At 38.2% G+C, this 17969-nt stretch overlaps 2 protein-coding genes across 2 annotated transcripts; one reads left to right on the top strand and one right to left on the bottom strand.

The window, feature by feature from the left end:
• The first annotated feature begins 976 nt into the window (after window positions 1–976).
• si:ch1073-456m8.1 (leucine-rich repeat flightless-interacting protein 2) lies at window positions 977–6707 on the top strand. Its single transcript, XM_034138752.1, has 6 exons — window positions 977–1211; window positions 1487–1561; window positions 2743–2781; window positions 3017–3178; window positions 3340–3423; window positions 3946–6707. The coding sequence occupies exons 1-6, from the start codon at window positions 1113–1115 to the stop codon at window positions 4444–4446; spliced, it is 960 nt and encodes a 319-aa protein (XP_033994643.1). The 5' UTR covers window positions 977–1112; the 3' UTR covers window positions 4447–6707.
• On the bottom strand, window positions 5685–16684 carry avil (advillin). Its single transcript, XM_034138748.1, has 20 exons — window positions 16627–16684; window positions 16234–16343; window positions 15782–15856; window positions 15110–15306; window positions 14926–15034; window positions 14657–14767; window positions 13253–13458; window positions 13069–13147; window positions 12405–12503; window positions 12101–12254; window positions 11881–11981; window positions 10946–11083; window positions 10600–10758; window positions 10333–10512; window positions 9321–9478; window positions 9057–9201; window positions 8190–8378; window positions 8037–8105; window positions 7839–7949; window positions 5685–7583 (listed from the first exon to the last, which is right to left on the bottom strand). The coding sequence occupies exons 2-20, from the start codon at window positions 16291–16293 to the stop codon at window positions 7470–7472; spliced, it is 2454 nt and encodes an 817-aa protein (XP_033994639.1). The 5' UTR covers window positions 16294–16343; window positions 16627–16684; the 3' UTR covers window positions 5685–7469.
• Window positions 16685–17969: the final 1285 nt, after the last annotated feature.

The following is a 17969-nucleotide window of genomic DNA, read 5'->3' as shown; positions in this document are numbered from 1 at the left end:
TGGTGGATGTACTCACTGTAACTGAAGTAAGAGCAGTAAGAGCAGTAATAACACAGTTTAAAAATATTCTTTATATATTTTATACATTTCCTTCAAGTTGAATCTTATCTTATGTAATGTTATGTAATCTTAAACCGTTGGGAATTTATCTTTTCAATATTGGTTGCATATATATTGGCATGCATAATGGCGTGGCTATCGAACTTGCTTTTGTGATATAGATGGTGACACTTGTTATACAAAAGGAATGGCAAAGATAACAAATACATTTGTACTGCAATTGTGTGGTAGAAATTGTGAGGGTAAGTAGCTGTTTCTTGTAGACCCAACTGCCCTTAGCGTGTGTTTGAAAGAGTAGTTCAATGTATCTGTTGTTGTGCACCCTGACAAAAAAGGTAGTGTGTTGGGGCCCCTTGCTACAGATTAGACGTCTCTGTTCCACCTACAGGCGATATTATTTCACATAGTTGTGTCTAACTGTTAGCTAAGATCAAACTGTTCACTATTTCACAAAAAGTAAGATAAGTGAAAAGTAAAGTAATAGGTTTAAAAGTTATATCTTATCTTATCTTCAGCCTTGGGTATCTTTGGGGGTGGGTCCAGGGTATGAGCAGTGCTTGGCTGAACTTGATTTTGTTATGATTTTGATAACACTATAAATGTATGAGGATTAGCACAAAAGAAGATTAGTTTTTGTATTGTTATTGTAACCATGCACACTTCCCTCATCTATGCTAGGCTACTTCAAGTTTGTACAAATTACACCTAGACTAATACACCATCAAACTCATCTGAAAACAGTTTAGCCTTGTTGTCATCAATTATTTTAGGACTTGACAAGCGCCACGGTGCCTGGGATTACCTAAAATCAAACAATTTACATTAAATGCCAGCCCACAGTTATAAAACCCTAACCTTTGACTCCTCCGTGGGCGGAGTGAGGGCGTTGTGTTTAACGGAGTTTGGTCCCCGCGGCTCTCCGTAGATCACGGCCTGGGCGTCGGCAGTTCACTCACTGCTGCTGCTGCGTAGGAAACAACAAAACACCTCTTCACCCACAGAGAGCTCGGAGGTGTTTCTTACGTAAACCTCATCTAAAACATACCAAAAAAATGCATTCAGTCACGTTGGAAAGCAATGGTTCGCCAAGGAAACGGACAATATCGCGGGGACTGAGCGAAGATGAGTCTCTCCGCAGCATTATAAAAGAGGTGAGAAATCACGGCGAGTCGGCGACGATACCGAATTTTGTTCAGAGCTAGTGTTTAGACTGTCAGTTTACTTTTAAAAAACATATACCGTTAACAACGTTTTGAATCTATTTAATTATCGGTTTAACACTGACGTCTATCCAACGGCATAAATAAACCGTCAGGCCTCCAGCTTTACTTCACTTCCTTAGCTAACATTAGCTTGTTGTGGTTCTGACTAACGTTGTGATGCTAGGCTCTTCCTCCGACTTAAGGTGTGTTCTCCTTTCTTTCAGACCGAGAATTCCTCCAGGCGTCTGACACGAAGCGACAGCCGAGCAGGCACACTGAAGAGGAGAACCGACAGCCAGGTAGGAGCCGTATCACATGAAGAGGGGACAGGCAGATAAAAACACCTCGAGTTAAATAGTGTATTGATCTCTAGCTGCAATCACTTTCATTGTCCTGGATTTCTACAGTGTATGACTCATGTGTCATTCGCATTGCAATCTAATGATGAATACATGTAAGTCACTTAGTATATTTAAAATGTAAGTGCTGTGCTAAAGTGCAGTTTTGAAGTACTTTAATAATCTTTATTTTATCTTTTTATTATTAATTTATTAATCTTTTACTTTATGCCTTTACTCCATCCACTACATTTCAGAGGGATGTAATGGTAATTTTGCTTTATTACATTTTAACTGACAGCTTAAATCAGTTTAATATTGTCCTTGAACATTAAAGATAATGTTGTCCTTCAGTTTGGCATTCTTTTCTGTTTTATACATTTACCAGTACTGATGTAAACTATTATCGATGGCAATGAGTTTGATGGATATAAATCCTCATAAACTGGTGTTACACTCAATTCTGTCCACCATCACATTGCATGACCTGAATAATAATGTCAGTTATATTGCTAATGTTTTTTTATCATACTTAATCCCATGTTGACTTTTTGAGAGCTGTTATCTAACATGGTGCAGGGCAGTATTTAGAGGTCACAACTTTTGATAGCTGCTTTTTCAGTGATAGATTGTCAGATTATGTGACACTAGAAAATGAACTACACAAAGATAAAACAAAGGGTAGGCACTGTTAGAGTGTTAGTGCACTTAAAACAGACTGATAGCTTTAAACGTTTGACCCTATCTAACCATGAAGGCATACAAAACAAACTATGTTTTAAGGTAGGCTTATACGGTTCTCAGTTACAGAGGAAATATATTGTAACAGATGTAAAACATACAATCTCTTTTGGACCCTGTCAAAAAACTTGTCTCATTCTGAGCCCTGTTTCACAGCCGAAATGTAACATGTGATCGTAGGAGAAGCACTAATAACACTAAGGATTTATGGTAATATCAATTGCCATAATTGTTTTGTTATTTATTGTTCGGGTCATATTATAGTTTTTATGTGTAAACTAGAGGAGCAAAAGAGAAAGATCCTATATGGTCTTTTTGAGATCATGCATGCATTTAATGAATTTAATATAAAAACATTGTTTACAAATGAACTATTTTTAAATAGTTTGTTTTCCTTTCAGCACTCGGACCAGGACATCTACATGGGACTCCCAGAAATGGTGAGTATTTCTTACTGTTTGTATATTTATTTCAATATTACTATTTCAAGTAAAGTGCTATCAGGTTTATTAGATCAGTGATGCCTTTTCCGTTACATATTGAGGGATTGTCGTGCTTCCAGAGGATTCCTCCCACTGATAGCTATGAGAGCTCATTAAACACTTGTCCACCCACTGACTGGCATTTGTTCCCTAAAGTTGCCCACACTGATCTGTATGTGTGTCTGTGGTGTAGCTGGAGCTGCAGGCCAGCTATGACGAGGTGGTGCAGGAGCTGCGTGGGCTGGAGGTGGAGAGAGAGACTCTGTTGTTCCAGGTGGACGTCCTGCAGGACACGCTGGAGGGTGTGGAGGAGCTGCTGGCTGAGGCCCACAGGGAGGCTGGGGAGGCTAGTTCGGTACGCTCAATAACTCTGAAACGTTGCTTAGCTTCAAAACAATTAAAACATTTGACTACAGAAAAAATATATATGGCTCCACCCTATCCCATCCTATCTAATGAGACGTTTATTTTTTGTTCCTTGTATCAGATCTAAAAGCGTTTTTCCTCTATTTTTAGGAGTTGGGACGAGAAAGGGAGGCCAAGAGGAAACTGGAGAGCACGGTCAGCTCTCTGATGCAAGAGGTGGAGAGACTAACAGAGGTAATGGGACAATTAATGTTGCAAACTTTACAGTAGCACAAGGTTTCTGAATATAAATATCTGAAGTCTTATGGAACTTGTTATGTTACAGTTTTTTTGGAGTTAGATCATTTCTTATTTAACATAAATAAGGGAGAATGGTGCATGTTTGTATTCCCCGTGGATATCTTATAGTAATCCCCTTTTTCTACCAACTTGTACAAGTTACTGACTGTATTACTAGCCATGGCAGTGCATGAAGTACTGTAAAGGTACACTAAAGTCATGCAGTATTAAACTTGATCATACAAAAATATATTTGCCATGACAAAAATAAATCTGAAATTATTTAGCAGTGATGTTGGTTTTTCATTAAGTATCCAGTAGAGATAACATTTCACAATCATGTATTTAGTCGCCTATAAACTAAGAAATTAATGGCTTTTCTTTGCTGCCATATTGATAAGAAATAGCAAATAGAACCATATTTAGTTTTAACTCAAAGAATCTTAATTTAATGTCCAATTAAATGTGTGTTTGCAGGAGAGGAATAACAAGCCATCTGCTCCAGAAAACACACATGAAGGTGTGGACGAGGTGGACCAGATAACAAGACAAAGTGAAGAAGTGAAAAATGATTCAAAGGAGTTGATGAAAGACTCGTCGCCTTGTGAAACCAGAGCTAGTGCGTCAGAGGAAGTGGTAGAGAGCGACGGGGAAGAGGAAGAGAGCCTTCTGATGAAGCTGCGTATGATTGTCAATAAGCCCCTGGGCCACATGCCCTCTCTCGCAGTGGACAACCCGTTCGCAGACGGGGTCCTGCAGAGGCCTTACGAAAATGGGTTGGAGGAAGGAAGAGACTCCGACAGCATAAGTGCCTACGAGGATGCATCTGCCGAGACTCCAGAGCAGGACAGGGAGTTTCCGGGTGAGGAGGGCGAATTGGATCTGCCTCACGATTCAGAGAAGAGTTCTCCTAACAACGCTCCGGTCAATGGGGATCCCCAAGACCCCAAAAACCCTGAAGCTTGTGTTGTGTCTTAATCTGTTTCATATACTGGGCAAAAGGTCAAAGGACCTTAGGTTATTGATTATTAATCATTTGGTGCGATTCAAGAGCTCTTTGATTTGAAAGTTACCAACATCGATAGTTTTGTTCTTTGATAACCTCGAGGTTAAAACGTACCTCAAAAGTTATAACTAACTAGTTGATCAATAGAAAATGTATCTGTAACTAATTAGGCAATCTATTAATTAACATTTTGCTAAAACGAGTGCTAGTTTCACATTCTAAAATGTCAAAGAGATATCTTTGGGAGTTTGAAAACGTCACCAAAGACCAAAAGGTAGTTTTCCACTAGTTTTTGTAATTGTACAACTTTAATAATGAATTCATCCTTAGCTTAATTGATAATGAGAATAATGGTTAATGGCAGCCCTAGTTGTAATACACTGTACGTTTAAATTCACAACAAAACAACTCAGGACTCGGGTGTTTCACCAGCTCCACTAATGACTACTTAATACTATCTGCCAATAGTTTATTTTTAATATCCGTCTTAACTTTTCTTTGTTATATTACATTGATAGACATGGAAAAAAAGTCCATGCTGCTTTGACCTTTTACCTCTTTTAATCTTTAAATAAGCTTTGTTGTATACTAACAGCTGCCAGGACACAACATCAGGATTTACCTGTAGACAAAACACAGTGAGCTCTGAGGAACTGGACAGGAACAGTTCATGTTCATCACATTTGTAATTCGAGTTAGAGAGACATTTAAGACACACGCAGTTATTCAATGCATTTAAAGATATGTGTTGTTACTGTCCCCAGCTGCAGAGCTCACTGTAAAGAAAGTGTAGGACATGTTTATCGATTTTTGGAAGCTAAGAGCGGCTACAGGTAATCAAAGGCAGTTGTTGGAAGGGTTAATACGATACAAATTAAAGTATGGGAAAATGCCATCTTTTTGCTGCCTTGCTAATCTTTAAAAGAAGATGTATTTTTTTATCTTTTATATAAACGTCCCTTTTTCCTGTTTTTACGTTGAAATTAGGGAAATTCATTTGGCTGCATTTGCACTTTCTAAAGTTCTTGTGGCATAAATGTGTCCGATTTACATTAAAGCAACATTCCCTTAACAACCAAACCTGTCAGCGAGAAGTGATCAGCTGACCTGCGGCAGGCTGCCTGCATGGTTACACTGTACTTGCACATTTGCAGTGAAACTTGCTGAAAACTAGTCTCTTTGTAAGTCTGATTGCTGTAAACACTTTGTATTTAATCGCAATTTTTTTTTTTTATGTGATGTTACATTCCTTAAAAGCTTAAATCAAAGTAGACCCTTTCACCTCATTCGTGATAGTTTGCATGAGCACCTAAGAATGTATATCGATTTCCAAACTGCACATGAATTGATCCGTCATTTATTAGTACTTTTGCACGCAGTACACGTATATTAAATCATACTTTGATCTAAGGTATATACTGCAAAGATTTTGAAGGGACCTTTTTGTTGTTGCAAATGTGTCACAAATTGTTTACTGAAAGGGAGAGAAAACTACATGACACTACCAATTTAATAAAATCACAATTTTCATATCTGATACGGTTACAAGAAAAACAAAAGTGGAACAACATTTTTACTGTCATTTTAAAAAGGGGTCGAATGTTTGCAGAATTTAGCTGCTTATCATTTTGTGGGTTTGTAATATTTGTATTTAATCTTTTGTACTACTTTCATCACAAAGTCTTATCACATAATGCTGGCTCACATGAGAATACTTGATTACCGGTTATGTTGGCGGCCATGATGCACAAACAGCTGCTTTCTGATGAGTCAGATGTTACTGTAGTGCTGTGTGGTGGCACTGTAGTCAGTTCTTGATCAGGTCAGATGGTTTTACATGAACACACAATCATTTGTTGTTTTTGTCATCAACAATTCCTTTTATGTCATGATTTGTGTCTAGGTCAAAGGACTTGGTTTGTTGTAATAAACCAGTAAAGTGAAGTTACTTTGACTTTAAATCTGATCAATCATCTTTTATAATGAACTTAATTTCCTTATACAGCGCTGTTCAGCATTGTAGGCAAACAGACTCTTTTGGGGACAATTTCTCGAGTAATCACATTGGTCCAAAAGAAGTGTTCTTACTGTAATTTGGTGCATTTTATTGCTCTATATATTGTTGTCCTGAGCTTTGTATTTAAAGTTCAAATGTATCAGTAAGTTACAACAACGTATACTTGTATTGGAAATCACGTTTGAGACATGTCAAAAATAAAAAAGGTGAACAATGCTGATGCTGATTTATTTTTACTTACATATTCTTGACATGATAATTGGATCACACATTTTCACTCAGTTATTTTCCAACACAAGTCACAAGCTTATCAGTAGTGATAAACATTCACATCATGTTGGAAGTCACTTTCAAAATTAACTTTTTATTTTGCTCTCTGAATTGTGTACGCCGGACGTTTGTCCAATAGATGGCAGAGCAGACCTTTATTAAATGAAGGAGTCAGAGCCTCCTTACGTTTGATTTGTTGTTTAGTGGGAAACTCATATTTAATACAATTGATATAAAAAAATAATTATTAAGTGATGTTGATCATTTAAACCTGTTAACATATTCCATTTAGTTCAGTTTTTACTATTCAGGTTCTTAGCTGTATCTGTTTAAAAAAAAAAAAAGTAAACCACATTTAAATGTGTTGTTTTTATGTCTAAATGTTATCTTGTCTTGTGTTTTCATCAGTACTGAAATACTTCTTATAGGTTTTCAGTAACACACACAGATAAATAAGCAATACAGTTGATAGGTTTTACAAACTGAGAGTTCAATTAATATCACAAATAATTCATCTGTTGATTGTACAACATCAACACAGGATACAATTAAGTACTGAAGATTGTATTACATTGATTTGGAACAATGAATTACAATATAAAAATATGAATATATGCATTGCATTTAATCGAAAATCAGGTTGAGCTAACGTGGAAAGTTGCTAGTTATAGATCAGGAGGGGCTGACACAAAACAGATATGAATCTGATCAAAACATCCCCACTTCTTTCTTCATTTTCAGTTGTTTCCACTGTGGCATGCTGGCAAAGTCATCTTTGTTAATCCCAAAAATGTTGTTGAAGTCAGAGTCGGACAGGTATTTCTGAAAAAGCAACAAGGTACATGTTTACATCTCACAAACAGTCTATGGTGCAAAGGCCTCAGACATAAATTACCTTTTGTTATTAAAGAGTACATTTGTGCTTTATCAAATAATAAATAAACATTGCAGTTGCTTTTTTTTGTAAGAAAAAGGCCCTTAAAGGTTTTATTATTACACACACACACACACACACACACACACACACACACACACACACACACACACACACACACACACACACACACACACACACACCTCTTTCTGGGTTGGGTCAACACCTTCGGGCAGCTCATTGGTGAGCTTGTTGACCAAGTCGTCAGGTGGAAAACACTGAAAGCTTTTTTCACTTTCCACACAGTTCTGCTCCTAAAACTCACAGTAAGGTTCGGGTTAGGGTTAGCAGATGAATTGCAGTCATACATTCAGATGGTGGTAGATAGAAATTGTACATACCAATGCAACACTAACAGCTGATACTTCATCTCCCAACTCCTTCTTCAACTCCTCATAGCTCTTTCCTCCCTAAAAGAAAGATATTTGATGTTAAGTGTATGTTTTTTTAACTCATACATTTATGATGCTTCATTTCAGTTCAGAACCACTCACACTCCACTTGGAGGGGTCCCAGGCTGTGAACCACCCAGTGAAGGTGGGCGGCTCAAAGCCCTGCTTGATCTGGACGATGGGGGTGTCTGGGTCTCTGGCGCCGGGGTGTGTGCGCAGATACTCTCTGCTGGTCACCACTGCTTCTTTACGCTCCACCTCATTGGCTTCTTTACCGATCCAGAGAATCACCTGAGACCAACGATGAGCAAAGGCACATATTATATTTCCCTAAGTAGTATTGCACAAAACAACCTTAGGGGTGGCATACGTTGCAGCACGGACTCCTAACTCAGGAGTGGTTATGGAAAATGTCTCTGAGCAAGGAGAGGACTCAAGTTTTTACCTCAGTGAGAGGTATTGTTAACCCTGTTGCTAGCAACAACACACATGTATCTGTTATAAACAAAGATGGGATTCATTGATCAACAGCCATATCATGGACTTTAGTGTCTATTAATACAATGTGTAATTATGAATACTATTTCAAGTTACAAACAACTGTTGACTAAATTGTAAGGCATACTTAACAGTGGCCTTCAAAATGTTTGAAAACAAAGCAGCTGTAGCCTATTCACATGTTATATTAACTTGCTTATGATTAGTTATCATGTGGTAGTGGCTTTAGTTTCTACCATTAATTAATTAGTTGAGCTATTTGTCTTTCCGTCGTAGGACGTTTAACAAAGGAGATAACTTTGACCGTTAACAGGGTTTTGTCTAAAATGTAAGGACATTTCTTAGAAAACATCATATATATATGTTTCTTTGGGAGGAACTCTTTGTACTGGAAGCTGCATGATTAATGCCTAAAGTACATTGGCACTAAATGAAGTCAGTTTTCCCGCCATGAACAGTGTCGCCTCAAACCTGGTCCCATGTGTCCAACAGCATGACATCGTCCTCGTTGAGGTCGTCCTGCGTGAACTGGGTCACTTCAGTCACGATGAAGCGTCCCGTCTTATTGGAGCATTCAAACAGGCGCGGCTGTTGGTCTAAAACGCTCTGCTGTAATCTACAATAAGTCATATTGTCATATATTTATATAAGTCATATAATAGAAAATAAGCTTTTCACCCAATGTCTTCATGAGTCCATTTACAAATATCAGTACTGTATTTGTGTCGTCATCACCTCTTGTCATTAGCATAGGGAGCTTTCCCTCCAAGCAACTCCCAGAATTCAAAGGGCTCCTGACCCTCTGCCACAATCTCCTCAGAGCCTTGTCTTGACTTCTGGCCAATCACAGAGCTCACCTCCTTAGCCATGGCTCTCTCGTCTCCACTGGATCCCTGGTGACAAACTCTCGGTTACTTTGATCTATACACTTTATGGCTGACATTATATGGACATCCACATTTTATTAAAAACCAAATGTGATTCTAGATGATATCACTCAAAACAATGGATATTAACCTGCAGCTATGCTAGCATTCTTCATTAAATTAAGACTTTCAGATAAATTGTTTAACCTGGCTACAGGGATTTTCTGCCATTCAGCCACAATAGCATGATTTTGGGCAATAAGGCCCCTCTCACATTCTCCATTATTCTTAGACTTTTAAAACAAATTGTTTAACCTGGCTGCAGGGATTTATGATTGCATGAGTTGGGCGATAAGGCCCGTCTCACAGTCTGCATTATAGTTCCAGACCTGACTTTGTGCACAAGGGCCTCCTTCAAACTGTTGGCACAATGTTGGAGGCACACTGTCGTCAGACGTATAATGTATTTTTTACTTTTACTGTAACATTTTGGCCTTAGCATCTTTGCCTCTGTCAAGGTGGTTTTGTTTTCAGGAAGGGTTATGTGTTTTAAGGCAGGATTACAGACAAACTACTAACCCAATTTTCCTTAAACTTGGTGGAATGTTTAGCAGCCGCCATTAAAGAACATATTCAATTTTGTAGCAGATCTACAAATAATTTCATTTCATTATTTAAACATTGCTATAGGGTATTTGGCCTTAGCAGAGATGTGCACTCACAAAGTGCCATTCAAGTTATATGTTTACCTTTATGTAACTACTGATACACAAATGTGAACAAAATATGTTATGAAAAGTATCATCATGAATGTTTGGTCACCCTGCTGCTGCATGTCGGTGAATGATCAGTTATATGATTTTAAACACCTCTTTTCTTACCTTTCCACACCACAGGTGGATTCCTGATTGGCTCTTTAGTAGAAACACATCATTGGAGTTGAGAGAGCTGGCCAGCGCAGGAAGCTCCATGGCTTTGGTGTTGGACGGGTCAGAACCGTGAACCTGGAACAACCTGATGGGCGGCTCTGGGTCAGTGCCCCCTTCTCTAGATGTGCCGCCCTAACATCAAAACAGAGTTTTATTCTGTATTGTTATAAGAAACTATATATATATATATATAAATATATCATTTAAATGCAGTTGTACCTCATATATGACCATTTTGCCCTTGAACATCGCCATAAAGTGTCTTGGTTCCTTTCCCATTGTTATTCTGACTTGGACTGGCTCGTCACCGTACTTCTGATCCAAGATCACTGCCTGAAATGCTGAGGCTGCAATTTCATCCTGTGTTGCATGACGCCCCTGAAACAATAAGTAGTAGTTTCATGATTTCATACAGTAATAAAAGGAACATTTAATGCAAGGACAGCAAAGGGCAGCAATGGGCAGCCATCTTGTATGGAACTTTGTAAGAAATGATAAATTGTCAGTGTATGATCAGGAACGACTTTTATTGTGTAAGACATTGGGTGTTAAAGCAAATTCTCACCTGCCACATATAGAGCAGGTAACTCTTCTTGTTGTTAACCAGATAGGTATACAGGATCAGGTAGCAGTCTCCTCCATAAAAGTATCCGTGACATGAAGGGTCCACGGAGACAAGCTCCAGGTCTTCAATTCTCCACATCTGAACACATCACAAAGGTTTAATACCACAGAGATGCATTCGATGACCGTAGGTGTGCTGCTGCTCCATGATGTGATCATGTTTATTACATACAGGGAGAAACCTTAAGTAATACAAAGCATTCATTTTGTCTTGCTCAGATATGTCAAACTCAATTTATATTCAATACGGTGTCCATCAGAGGACATGTTACAGTTGTGAGGCCCTACAAGGCTACAGCTTTCTTACAGAACACATTTTGACATGCAGCATTAACCAAAGCACAGGTGTAAATAATTCAAGTGAATGTTCAAATGTTTCAACACGAGCATAAGCTTACACTTTGTAGCAAAGGCTATCAGTCTATCAACGTTGAGGAACATATTTCATTTGAAATGTTTCTCATCTGTAAAACAGTTTAGGGTAAATAAGTTAAATAAATGTTCAAAGCTGTGAAACAAACATTGTTGTGGAATAGTCAGGATCAGTGTTTTCTGTTGTAATACTTATTTTTGCCATGAGAGACTGAAGTACACCACTATCCAATATCCTAAACAATACTAAAAGCATTCATTGTTTCTTCCAGTTGAAATATAATTTCTCATTGCACCAAACACAAATTCATGTATTGAGTCTGAGGAAGTGAAGTAATGTTATTGCTATGTATTTTTACATAATCATAAACACAGACAACAATTCAGATCAGACTTAGAAAAAGGTTTTCCTCACTGGCCTCTCCGGGCATCCGTACCTTGTACTGATGAAGCTGACATTATTCAATCATACGTTTTTGCAAAAGATTAAAGTGCCACAGATACCTCCACTTCACCTGAGCCATTGTCCACCATGCGCTCCTGTGCAGCGACCTCTGGCATGGCGTGCATCAGAGAGGCGTCAAACTTTTGCTGTGTGATGTGAGCTAAAGCAAAGTATGGTCAAAAAAACAAAAAAGCGTTAGAGTTGATATGTTTATCTATCAAAAGCAATAGGTTATTTTAGTCTGTGCTTGTGTTTGGGTTAATTTAAGAACACACATACCCACTTTCCCTCTTGTATGCACTTTTCCCAGACCTTGAGTCTGGTCCTTCACAGTCCACCTCTGGAACAGCTGCTTAAACAGAGCTGACTCCGCCCCGTCATTCACCGTCTCCACATTTGTTGTCACAGGGTAGTTTTTCGCTTTGATGAACTCCTGTAACAGCCACACAACTTAATAAGAAATACAATCAAGCAGAAATGATTACAGGGCTATGTAGTAATACTGCATTCTAGGTGTCTACATTACTGAATGTATACAAGAGCAACCAGACAGAAGATAAGGATCTATGTGGACGTCACTCACCAAAGCTCTGGACATGGCAACCTGCCTCTCAGCTTTGTTTGCTTTCTTCCCCTTCCATACGAAGATCTTTGTTCCTCCTTGATCCAGGATGAAGCAGTCCTAAACAGATAGTTTCAATACATATTCATGACAAAATCATTTGTGTCCAAACAGTAGAGTTTAAATCCCTAAGCTGTGTAGGACTTGGTGAAATGTCACAGTAGATCCCCTAAGACTAACTTACTTGCACTTACTTGCTTTGATTTAAACTCAATTCCTGAATGACTATAACATAATGATTATCTCGGTTAATTGAAATGCAGCTGAGAATTGAGATAATTTAGCCCTAATATTGCTGCTTGTTGTAAGTTTAGACTACACCAAATACATAAAAGAGGTGTATCCTATGATATGTTTAGTTTTTTACTTTCTAGTTTTAAATACTTCCTAAAATACTATTTCTTAGATCTCTCTGTTAAATCCCACACATTTAGGCTATAAGTCATCCTCATTTGATATCTGATGGAATATTGTTTTTAAATTCCTAAAAAGTCTGGCACCTTCCACTTTGACAACCTCTGTCCCTTGTTGTACAACCATTCAAATTGTTATTGCTCTAGTGACACCCGTCTGGACGTGGCCGTATTATATAACATTTGCATCCTTTATTTGATGACAAACTCACCTCATGGCTGAGGAGATCCTGAACCAGAGGTCTAGAAGCAACTTCTGTGACCTTCATCTTTCCATCATCATCTGACACCCTAAAAAAAGTTGAAAACAGATAAAAAGAAGAAGGACACAACTCTCTACCTGAAAATGAAAAGCATGAATGGAACACGGGATGTCACAGAGGTGGAGCAGCTCACTGGTAAAGAGTGAGTTTTGCTTTCTGTTCCTGGTCAGCAGTTTCATCTGGAGGTCCGTCCGTCGGCTTGGAGCTTCTTTTGCCCAGAACGCCCTCCAGGACCTCCATGTTCTGAGGGGAGTTGCTCTCTGCGTCCCCCTCGATCACTCGGATCTCCGCCCGGCCTCCTCTCTCTCTGTCCCGGATGTCCTTGGCCAACAACATGCCCTGAAGCACAACTCAAAGAAATTACACAATGCAGAAACCTCAGACTTCAAACTGTCTTTATATCGGATTTTCAATACACCATTGTGATAGCCAAATACATCTAACAAAACTAAAAATTGTATCAGTCAACTTTCTGTCTTACTTGTGAGATTCCATTAAAAATACATTTAATACAGAATGTTGAGATGATTAAATATGAATTGTTCTTTTCTATTCGTTCGTCTTTTCTTGGACATGTACCATTTTTTCTTAAATCCCACTATAATTATAGAACTACGTAACCTAAATATTGGCTTCATATAAAAACATTACTCATATTACAATATATATTTATTATTATTCATTTATGTTCACAGTCTAAGAAACACCAACTGGTTAAAACAATGTATTTATTTTACTTCTTTTTTGTTTTTAGTTTTGCCACATTTTGTTAATATTCTAGTTCGTGTCTGTTCTTACATGTTGTAGTATTTTAAATCACCACCTGTATATGTCACACTAGCTGTTAAGTCTATCTAATACTATTTGCACAAAAACTAATGGCTACATTTACAAAAAAAGTGTGAGGTGTTGACAAAATGATGTCAACACCTAGAATATGAATATAAATGAGCTGTAAGTTTTAGTCCACACTGCTTTGCTGTTAAAAAGTTTTGAAGTGAATGCATGATTCAGAGCCTCAGGCCTGTTAACAGGAAGTAGGAAATTAGCTTTGACGTCACCCTCCCAGAGCTTTCCATACTGGTCTAATGATGGTATTTAGATCTGAAGAGTCCAGCATGGAAAAAGACTTGTTTCAGCATCTGTGCTACAAATGTTTATCATATATATCCAGAAATATGATGCAATGAAAACCTCAAAGAGTAAGTAATGGTTTCCTACGTAATTCCAACTCTGTTCCTGTACTTAGGAAAATATAGCTGCCAATGTGTTCACTTATAAGCTGCATTTCTGTCATGTTTAAGGCATATCGTCATCTCTTAATGATAGTTGCTGGAGGTTTCTTGATGTTATTTGGTTAATTGTTAATGCAAGACACCTTTTCATGTGAAAGGACAATACCTTTTTATCTTATCTTATTTAAGAGTACAAATATTGAGTGAATGCTTTTAGTGTATTTTCTGCTCCAGTATCTTTCTGTGTTTCGATATGGATCCGCGCCAAAGAGTGGACACAGGAACCCAAAAACAAATCTTACTTTAAGCTTTTCCTGTTTGTTACACTTGGGTCCGTTCCACTGAACAATGGTCTTCCCAATGTCCAACAAAAACACATCTCCAAGGTTGAAGCTCGTCCAGCTCATCTCCACCTGAAACAAATAAAAACATAGAGCAATACATCAGCATTGAATTAGTCTTTGCATCATTTTTCATGACAAATGTATGCATAATGTCTGTCACATGAGTTTATTTGAACAACACATTCTTAAGGCTATTACATGTACAACCCTGCAAGGAAACTGCCCACCTCTCTTGCAATCACTCTTTTCCTCCCTTTGACATGAAGCAGCCTCTTCACATCGTAGCTGTTGGTTTCAGTGTGCCTCATTCCTGATGCAACTCCACCTTTCTTATAGCTAGACAAGAGAGAAGAAGAGATTTATTTCACTCTATTTTTAACATTGGCCTCCTGTCCTGGCAGTCTGACTTACATTACTCCTTGTTTGAAGTAGCCCTTGAAGGCATCAGACTCGTGGCTCTGAACCTCGCGGTGCTGGACCGGAGTGGAGCCCAGGAACTCGTCGAGCTGGACGGTGTAAATAGCAGCTGCACCCTGTTCATCCTGAGAGGACTGAGAGCCGATCCAGTAATGGACGTCATAAGCGAGAGAGCTGCCTACCTTCTGAGTCTGTGGGGAGAGAGCAGTGTGTGGACCAGGACGTTATCTGATGATCAGGGCTAGTAACAGAATACATTTAAGCAGGATATATATATGATCACATTGCCAAAAATGAGTATCTATAATCAGCCCAGCTTACAATTAAAATGTTGTTTTCTAATTATGATTTATTCTACATTTTAGTAGTATCATTACACAGAAAAATTAACCTTTTTTGTTTGTTACGAAACCGCACCCCATATTATGACTGCATCCTTATTTTAAAGTAATGCAAAGTTATTCAGACTAAATAAATAAGAATATACTAATGGTTTACCGTGTTAATTGCAATTATTGTAATTTGTATTGAGTAACTCTATTTCAAAGTGGTTAATTAAAAGCACATCTGTCTCTACTTCCTGTAAAAAGTCTGCAATTACAACAGCAGTCTTTACTAAACAAACAAGCAGCCATATCTTCTAAAACCACACCTTCTCAGACTTACAGACAGAAGTATGTAGCAGTCACCCTCGTAAAAGTTTCCATACGATTTCTCTGGGATTTGTACCAGCTCCATGTTCTGCGCACGCACACACACACACACACACACACACACACACACACACACACACACACACACACACACACACACACACACACACACACACACACACACACACACACACACACACACACACACACACACACACACACACACACACACACACACACACACACACACACACACACACACACACACACACAACACACACACACAGTGAGAGAGAGGAACATTTCAGGTCTAAAGCTACCAGCAAACTTTCTACACATCATCACTGCTGTTTTAGTAATTTCCTCCCGGAGAAGCAGACTTTTTTTTACCTTGAAACCTGACTGCTGATAAAAAAGTTAGACTAAAGTCACTATACTGAACCATTTACCATAAAATCAAATTACCTCAATTCTCCAGATTATAATCCCCGCGCTGCGAGTTACTGCCCTGAATGTGTACTCCATGTTGCTCGGATGCACTCGAGTGACAATGTAGACTTTTGATGCTTTGTTTTCTGAAATTGGAAGAGGAAATGGTTATGAAAACATAAATGTTTTGGTCCTTAGTTTAGTGTATTTGTTTAGTTGTCAGGGACCATGTACATGAACCATGAACATACATCTCAAAGAGATAAAATGCTTTGCACCAGATTATAGCATTGCTTTAAGAACATTAAATGCAATTTCCTTGAGAACACAAATGTTAACAATATTTTAAACTATTTTCTCTAGATTTCGATCAAACTAATATCAAGCCATCATGTTTAAATCTTATAGTTTATATATAATCAAACATACCTGGTATTCTTGTTTGATGACTTCCCTTGTCGCGTGTATGGTGTGCCAACAGCTGATCTTCTATCTGATAACAAAAGCCCTCAATCCTCCTCCCCTCTTTGCTTTTAAATCATTTGCCTGTGTTTTGCATCTTTCAGGACCTCACACGGTATTCTATCCAATCACTAAGGAAGGAACACAATCCTGTAGGCAAATGTTCTGAAAGAAAAAGGATTGACTCATATTCAAATGCACAAACACACACTGTCACTCTGACCCCCGCCATCTTGTCTGTATATTTTACAACCCACTCGGCCCTGTACCACCACGGTATGAACTAATGCACAGCTATGAGTCGAAATAATGTTTTTAAATAATACATTAGTGTTAATGGGCTTTGAGAAGAATGGTTTATATACAGTGAGATGGGTTTCTATGGCGACATATACTGTAAAAGCAGAGATCGGAGAAGTACTCGGATCTGGTACTTGAGTAAAAGTAGAAGTACTAGAGTGCAGGAATACTCTTGTTACAAGTAAAAGTCCTGCAATCAAAAGGTTACTCAAGTAACAGAAAAGTATTAGCATCAAAATAGACTTAAAGTATCAAAAGTAAAAGTACTCATTCTGCAAATTAGTCCATTTCAGAATAATACATATTATATGTAGGGTTATCAGAGCTGGTAAAGGTGTAGCTAGTTTTTGACTTTGAATACTGCAGGGTAGCTTGTGAATGTACTCCAGGTGTAACTAAAGTCTGATTCAATAGTTGATTATATTTCACATCATTAATCCAAATCTGCAAAGTAACTAAAGCTGCATAAATGTAGTGGAATAAAAGTACACCATTTAACTCTGAATTATAGTGGGGTAGAAGTACAAAGTAGCAAAACATTGAAATACTCAAGTAAGTACAAGACTACTACTGTAGACTAAACAATGGTCAGCCCAAAGTCTGAAGGTCTGAAGAGTACATCTTTGAAAAATAAAACAATCTGGGGTTGTGGAGTTAGACAGAAGTGAGTGTAGAAGAGGTCAAGCTGCATCGTGGGTTATTTAGGCGGCAGGCTTTGACAGAGAAAAGGAATGAGGAAAATATATTTTTACTTATGTATAAATAATGCAATAAGTAACTAATACTATGTAAGTTACTTCATAGTGTGCATGTCAGCACACAAGACAATTTCAACGTGTTTGTTTTGTTATCCTTAAACACACAGTCACTCCTCAGAATCATTTTCATACACAGCACATGAATAACACCCACACACACACTCAAACACACACACACACACACACACACACACACACACACACACACACACACACACACACACACACACACACACACACACACACATACAC

This window comes from Trematomus bernacchii, unplaced genomic scaffold, assembly GCF_902827165.1.
Source record: "Trematomus bernacchii unplaced genomic scaffold, fTreBer1.1, whole genome shotgun sequence".
NCBI classification, from domain to species: domain Eukaryota; kingdom Metazoa; phylum Chordata; class Actinopteri; order Perciformes; family Nototheniidae; genus Trematomus; species Trematomus bernacchii.
Note: the sequence above shows the minus strand (reverse complement) of the source record. Positions and strands in the feature narration are given on the sequence as shown.

Excerpts from the sequence above, each read along its gene's own strand:
- si:ch1073-456m8.1 (XM_034138752.1), top strand. The coding sequence starts at position 1,113 with ATGCATTCAGTCACGTTGGAAAGCAATGGTTCGCCAAGGAAACGGACA. Across the intron at positions 1,212-1,486 it reads TCCGCAGCATTATAAAAGAG|ACCGAGAATTCCTCCAGGCG; the intron begins GTGAGAAATCAC and ends CCTTTCTTTCAG. Across the intron at positions 1,562-2,742 it reads AGAGGAGAACCGACAGCCAG|CACTCGGACCAGGACATCTA; the intron begins GTAGGAGCCGTA and ends TTTTCCTTTCAG.
- avil (XM_034138748.1), bottom strand. The coding sequence starts at position 16,293 with ATGGAGTACACATTCAGGGCAGTAACTCGCAGCGCGGGGATTATAATC. Across the intron at positions 8,379-9,056 it reads TGTTGGACACATGGGACCAG|GTGATTCTCTGGATCGGTAA; the intron begins GTTTGAGGCGAC and ends CGTTGGTCTCAG. Across the intron at positions 7,950-8,036 it reads CAGCTGTTAGTGTTGCATTG|GAGCAGAACTGTGTGGAAAG; the intron begins GTATGTACAATT and ends TGTGAGTTTTAG.